The 7,379-nt window shown below is 35.7% G+C and overlaps 1 protein-coding gene across 5 annotated transcripts in view; it reads left to right on the top strand.

Annotated features, from left to right (window-relative positions):
- LOC142984589 (uncharacterized) overlaps positions 1–7,379 on the top strand; it is a 34,163-nt gene continuing 26,784 nt past the window's right edge. For all 5 annotated transcript variants that reach the window (XM_076132326.1, XM_076132324.1, XM_076132325.1 and 2 more), the window contains exon 1: positions 1–354. In XM_076132326.1, coding sequence (XP_075988441.1) covers positions 114–354 — 241 coding nt within the window. In that variant the 5' untranslated portion in view covers positions 1–113. The remainder of the gene's footprint in view (positions 355–7,379) is intronic.

The raw sequence follows: 7,379 nt of genomic DNA, 5'->3' as shown, positions 1-7,379 counted from the left end.
TCTCAGTATAGCCTTGAACGAGAAAGTAACACCACGGCATAAAAAAAAACAACAAAAAAAAACACAAACGTCAAATTCAAAAATAAAAAAAATAAATGTACTAATTTTTAAAAATGGCGTCCAAATGTAGTTTGATATTTTTGTTAGTTTTTTGCACGAGCGTGCAGAGTGCGACCATTTTGGAAAAAGGATATGATTATTTAATGAATTTGGGGAAGAATTTTGCACCGAATTTCTTGTCGATATTAGATTGTGTGGGGGATGAAGAGCCTTGGGGTTGTGCGAGGGAAAAAGCGGGAAAAATGTTGGATGGTTGGGGAGAAGATGTTGAAAAGGAACGACGACTTTGGGAAGGTAAGGCGCCATGTTTTTTTTATTTTTTTTAAATGGGGATCTTGTGATAAAAATTTAACGGTTTTGTGAAATTAGTAAAAGTCGCGAGAGTTTGCAAATTGTTGTGAAATTCAAATTGTAGATATTTAATAAAATATGTTGCTATATATTTTAAAATAAAATTTTACTTTTCAATAATTTATGGGTTTCAAACTTTGTGAAATGCATTAATTTTAATGAATAAAATTAAATATTTTGTAACCAAATTTTGAAGAAAGTTAAGTTTTTTGCGGGTTTTAAGTGCTGTTTTTCATTTTTATTTTTAGACAGTCAATTATGTGAAAGAAATAACATAATACGTTTTTTCATAATAATTCTCTCAGTTACCTTACATAAATTACTTTATTAAATCAAAATTCTGTTTTAAACGATTATTTTTCTAAAAATTTCAAAACTTTAATTTTTCTGAGATACTAAGGTACCTATTTATATATTCTCTTAATCCAAAAATGCACTTCAATTATTCTTACTTATTTCCAATTTCAAAAAAATCTATACCTATATAATTACTTCTAATATATAAATATTCCGATTTACTTACATTATTTTAAACAACGTATACAAAATAAATAAAAAAGATTTTTGTGCACATTCCCATCGGAACCGGGTAAGATCTCATTTGAAAATTAAAAATACAAGACATTTCAGAACTAAATAAAAAAATACAATTCATGAACTAAATAAAAACTAGTATAAATGTCTATTTTCTAATATAACCTTGAACTTAACTTGAGTGATCTTCGAAGCTAAGGAGGTCACCATCTTACTAACATGATCAATGCGAAAGTATATAAGAAACTAGGTTTTACGTAAAATGTAATGAATGGATTTTAATAAAATTTGGTAAAATACATAGATTATAACCTAGATTACATACATAGGATACTTTTTATCTCGGTAAATCTTTTTTTACTGAAGAAATCGCAGTACTATTAATATTCCAAAATGCGAAAGTTTGTAAGAATCTAAGAATGTTTTCTGATCTTTCACACTAAAAGTACTGAATAGACTTTAATAAAATTAACCTCGAAGATAGTTAAAAATCTGCAGTCAAAGATGGGCTGTATTAATTTTTAAAAATCTACCCCTAAGTGGTCTAAATAGGGGGTGAAACTTTGCATGTAGTTGATCAGCTAGACATACATAAATACGAAATTAATTTGGTACAAACAAATTATAAGAAAGTTCACACATTTGTATGATTTTTTATCGTTTTCTAAAACTTTCATTCTTCTTGTTAGACCGCCATATTTCTAGATGTTATATCGTGGTTCGATTCCTAATTACGAAACTAATCCTACATTTATTTGAGCCTGTCGGGGCGGTGGTGAATATGACACATAAATAAATTGTTTCGGGTCTGGTTCTACTTCGTGTCCGTTGTTTGTATGTTTGTAAGAGTCCCCGCGACACAAGAGCAATTCTTATTGCGGGAGCTGTCTTTTAAAAGAAAAAAAAACCATTCGGTTGTCCACAATCGATAGTCGATCTATCTATCTATCGTATGGTTAGTGGTCTACCTAGTGTCAAAGTTGTTCAAGCCCGAAATACCTTTGACATGGCTTAACGACTGTTATCTTCATCGACAACAACCGGGACTGACTGTTTACGTGCCCTCCAAAGCACGGAGACGCTCAGTTCAAATACCACTATGCGGTCACCCATCTATAGTATGATCGCGCCAACGGTTGCTTAACCCAGAGATCGTTTACCGACCGGTGAGCACAACTGGCTATGAGCGCCTATAATCGATAGTAGTAGAGAATCGAAAATGTTGCTTTCCTTGTTACGTAAAAAATCGTGTGAAATAAAAATGAAAAGTGTTAATTTCCAATTGTATACATAAAAACTTAGTATTTGAATGTTTATTGATATTGTGAAATAGCACTTTCTCTGATGATTTCATAGCACTCACCGATCGATGGGCAAAGTTAAGCAACTTAAATCTAGGATTGGAATGAGATGGGTGACCGTGCATCACTGAATTTTCTTTTATGCCCTCTTTTTTTAAGGGTTTAAAAAATTGTGGAATAGCACTTTCTCTGATGATTTCATAGCAGTGAGCACGATCCGTGAGGTTAAGCAACTTAAATCAAGGATTGTAATTGGATGGGCAGGCTGTTTTGAGCTGCACTATATCTAATAACTAAAAAACGCATTCTATCTTTCTCTGTCTTTAAGTATTGGAAAGAGATAGCATTAATTTTACGAGGAGAACCACAAGAATATAGTTAACATCATAGATGCGAAAGTTTTATATAGAAAACTTGCTTATGTCGTACAGTAACATTATTAACTATTTTTAACTATACAGCATATAAACAAGTTTTCTATTAGACTAGCTGACCCGCGCAACTTCGCTTGCGTCACATAAAAGAGAATGGGTCATAATTTTCCCCGTTTTTGTAACATTTTTCGTTGCTTTTCTGCTCCTATTGATCGTAGCGTGATGTTATATAGCCTATAGGCTTCCTCGATAAATAGGCTGTCTAACACTGAAAGAATTTTTCAAATCAGACTAGTAATTCCTGAGATTAGCGCGTTCAAACAAACAAACTCTTCAGCTTTAAAATATTAGTATAGATTAGAGATGCTCCTAGCTAAGTAACAACCGCAGACATCTATCTCTCAGATAAAGCGACGCTTGCCGAGGTGTTTCCGTAGATGGGTGACCGTGTTTCGAAAAGCACGTTTAATAGTATCGGCAGTAATTTTCAAAGATCTGTGATAAGTTACTAGTAGTCAGAAGCTTGAAAGTCTGACAACTAGTCTTACCGAGGTAGTAACATAGGTTACTACTGGTAGAATACCAGTATTTAGCTGCTAGCCAAATCCAATGGTATTAATATAATTGGTATTGCACTGAAAAAAAAATTAACCCAAAAGACGTAGACATTACTGTCCCACTGCTGGGCAAGGGTCTCTTCCCAAACGAGAGAGGGGTTAGGCCTTGAGTCCACCACCTCCAGAACTGTTCTTAACAACTCTCAGGCATGCAAGGTTACATCACGATGTTTTCCTTCACAGTTGGAACAAGTGATCATTATTTCTAATACACTGCAATCTCTGCGGAATTGTATTAATTATGATATAATAAACTTCCTGTCCCAGTTCATTAATATTATTATAGAGTACTAGAAATTAGTAATAATGTATACTAATTAGTGAAACTGCATTAATTACACTCATCAGAAAGAGTGGCCAGGAGTTTGTTGTCAGCTCTTCGCATTGGCCCTACCTTCCGAACTGGCGGTAAATTCACTCTCTGTATCATTAACTATCATAAGTGTCAGCACCTGACCTAAATGAGTCAATGATTTGATTTTGATTTTTGATTTTGCTTTAATCTAAAACTGATTTAAATTAGATTGTTTTAACTACCGCCTTTCCGTAAACTGTTTGACAGATCTCTGCCTATCCCTTTGGGAAAAAGGCATTAATAGATGTATGCATCCGCTAGGAAAGAGTTTTTATCAATTCTACCCCCAAGGGTATAACATATTGGATCTTCTTCTTATCGTATGGTTAGTGGTCAACCTAGTGTCAAAGTTGTTCAAGCCGCCCGAAAGGCCTTTGACGTGGCTTAACGACTGTTATCTTGATTGACAACAACCGACCTTTTACGTGCCCTCCGAAGCACGGAGACGCCCAGTTCAAATACCACTTTGCGGTCACCCATCTATGGAATGACCGCGCCAAAGGTTGCTTAACCCACAGATCGTTTACCGACCGGTGAGTGCAACTGGTATGAAATGTATAATATAAAAATTCTGTCCAAAATCACGTGGGCAAAACTTGTGTGCTATAAAAGATAAGGATAAAAGATAAAACTTTCTTTAAATACCATAGATAGCGTAAAATGAAAGAAAGAATTTAAAAAGCGGCCTAAATTATATAACGAAAAGAAAATAAAGCTTTGAAAATACTTTTTAATGATTTAAATGTTATTTAAAATTCAAAGTATGTAAATATTATTACATTTTTCAATAAAAAGTTTACATCCGGAAAATATTTCGACATTTAAAAGTGCGAATTTAGAAAAGCCGACTTCATAAAGAGACTGTTTGTTACCTCACAACTATTTTGTTTTTATTTCATTTTATCGTATGGTTAATGGTCAACCTAGTGTCAAAGTTGTCCGAAGGCCTTTAACATAGCTTAACGACTGTTATCTTAGTAGACAACAACCGGGACCCACAATTTAACGTGCCTTCCGAAATATGGAAGAATTCGATATGTATAAGATGGTCACCCATCCACAGAACAACCTCGGCAAGCGTAGCTTAACCTCAGACATCAATCCGTGCGGTTCTTTATATAATAAAGTTTGAAACTGGGGTTTCTTTAGAAAACCTTATAAATATCGTAAACCAGAGGCCGCCCGCGACTTCGTCCACGTGAAAACTGTTCCCGTGTAAATCCCGATCCCTCGGGAACTCCGGGATAAAAAGCCTATGTGTTATTCTGGGTCTTCAGCTACCTATATACCAAATTTCATCGTAATCGATCCAGTAGTATTGCGTGAAAGAGTAACAAACATACATACTCACAAACTATTGCATTTATAATATTAGTAGGATTTATATAGAAGAATGATGAGTGGCACACTGGGTAAGTAGCAAGTTATGGCCCGGGTATCGAACCCGGTTCAGCCGGTATGTGACACGCGGCCATAAGCGTGCGGTTACTACCGTTCGACTTGATGATTCCGCTGTTAATAGGGTTGACACTTTCACGAAATATTTAACATGTTAATATGATTTTTTGAGAAAGTCTTTGAAATTTTGGCTTGTAATTTTGGACGTAGTTAAAATTTAGACATGTTTGGTAAATGATAAGTGGGTTAAGTAGCCTTTGCCGCGGACTGACATGGATGGGTGACCGCTTAGTGGTATTACAGTTAAGCGTCTTTTTGGAAAGTATGTCAAAATGTCCTGTTAACTGCAAATTTCGTAAAAGTTATCAATTTCTATATAAAATTAATTATGACCCATTTTGTAGCGTGAAAACCTTCTATCACTAAACTGTTACGAATTCAACTCCCGTAGATAACAAATTATAACCTTTTTAATAGCATACAATTCTTTCCAATGTGGTAAAAAAAATATTATATCTAACCCATTACTGTCCCACTGCTGGGCAAGGGTCTACTCCCTTAATGAGGGAGGGGTTAGACCTTGAGTCCACCACGCTGGCCAAGTGCGAGTAAATACATCGCTAAAAGCAACCATTTTTTATAAATCCATTTCATAAATATTCTAAAATAGTACACAAAAGATTTTTGTTCAATAACATTTTTTTTTCTACAAAACCACACTGCACTAATTTTACACCTTTCCAGACATCGAACTTCAAACCTCATTTACACATAAACAAGACAGTTACTCTTAATAACTCTACTTATATTAAACACGTGGCAACCCTATCATCATCATAAGTGTGGCGCGGTTAGCGTTAAATTGTCGCCATTAACTTGAGAGAAAAGCATTGTGACAACCCTAGGTCACGGCTTGAACAATTTTAAACATTTATTTAATTAGAAAGTCTTGTCTTTTAAAAGGAAATATTTGTTTTTCTTAACTTTACCATATATCTTAAAGATCTTTAACACATTTCTTGAGGGTATGCAAGATTTCATCACGATGTTTTCTTTCTCCGTTATAACAAGTGATCGTTACTAAGAATTGCTCTTGTGTTGTGGGGACTTTTACAAACATACAAACAACGGACACAAAGTACAACCACACCCGGCACAATTATTTGTGGATCGCACAAATAATAGTTCCGTGTGGGGATCCAACCCACGACCTCCCGACGCAATGGTAGCGGTGTGGCGACCTAAACCACTGCGCCACGGAGGCAGTCAGAATTTTATTCCAATCCTTCACGGATATGAATACGAGTATCCACAACACCCCTGATCCAAAGATAGAGACTTTCCTGACCAGTCACATAGCCATCTTCTTATCGTATGGTTAGTGGTTAACCTAGTGTCAAAGTTGTTCAAGCCCGACGGCCTTTGACGTGGCTTAACAACTGTCATCTTAATTGACAACAACCGGGACCGACTTTTTACATGCCCTCCGAAGCACAGAGACGCCCAGTTGATATAACACTACGCGGTTACCCATCTATGGAATGACCGCGCCAAGGTTTGCTTAACCGATCGTTTACCGACCAGTGAGCGCAACTGGGTACCACTTAGTAGATATTCCAATATAATTTGATCACGGATCCATGTTTCAATGGTTACAGTAATCAATAATATTGTATCTATTACTGGTAATGATTGATTCAATCAACGTAGTTCCGGGTACCATACATATATTGAGAACAATTTCTTTTTTGATATTATTGAATGAAAACTTAGTTGTGACGTATTAGTATCACTTTGGTGACTTTTATATGACAACTGCACGTTTGGCGCAGTGGTTAAAGTGGTCACCTCGCCGCAATAACCGTAGCGCCTCGTGTGGTGGGTTTGAATCCCACCTGGGGCAAATATTTGTGTGATGAGCACGAGTAAGTCTGTCTGTCTGCCTGGATGTCAATTTATCTATATAAGTATGTATTTAGACGTATATAAGTATGTTTATCGGTTATTTGTTTACCATAGTACAAAGCTCTGCTTAGTTTGGAATCAAATGACCGTGTGTGAGTTGTCCAGTGATATAAAAAAAAATTTGAAGTTTCCTCTGTGGTCTAGGCGAGAGGGTATTGGGCTTACTGATCACGAGGTCTCGGGTTCGATTCCTGGATAGAGAAAAATACTATTAAAATAAATAAAATTTGTTTTAGCATAATACTATTGCTCTTTTATAATTTACTAGCTTTTTCCCGCGACTTCACCCGCCACCTGAATTCATCCATGGGAATGCGTCATTTTCCCGGGGTAAAAAGTAGTCTATGTCCTTTCTCGGGTATCAAAATATCTCCATACCAAATTTCATGCAAATTGGTTCAGTAGTTTAGGCGTGATTGAGTAT

Source organism: Anticarsia gemmatalis, chromosome 27 (genome assembly GCF_050436995.1).
Source record: "Anticarsia gemmatalis isolate Benzon Research Colony breed Stoneville strain chromosome 27, ilAntGemm2 primary, whole genome shotgun sequence".
Taxonomy (NCBI): domain Eukaryota; kingdom Metazoa; phylum Arthropoda; class Insecta; order Lepidoptera; family Erebidae; genus Anticarsia; species Anticarsia gemmatalis.
Note: the sequence above shows the minus strand (reverse complement) of the source record. Positions and strands in the feature narration are given on the sequence as shown.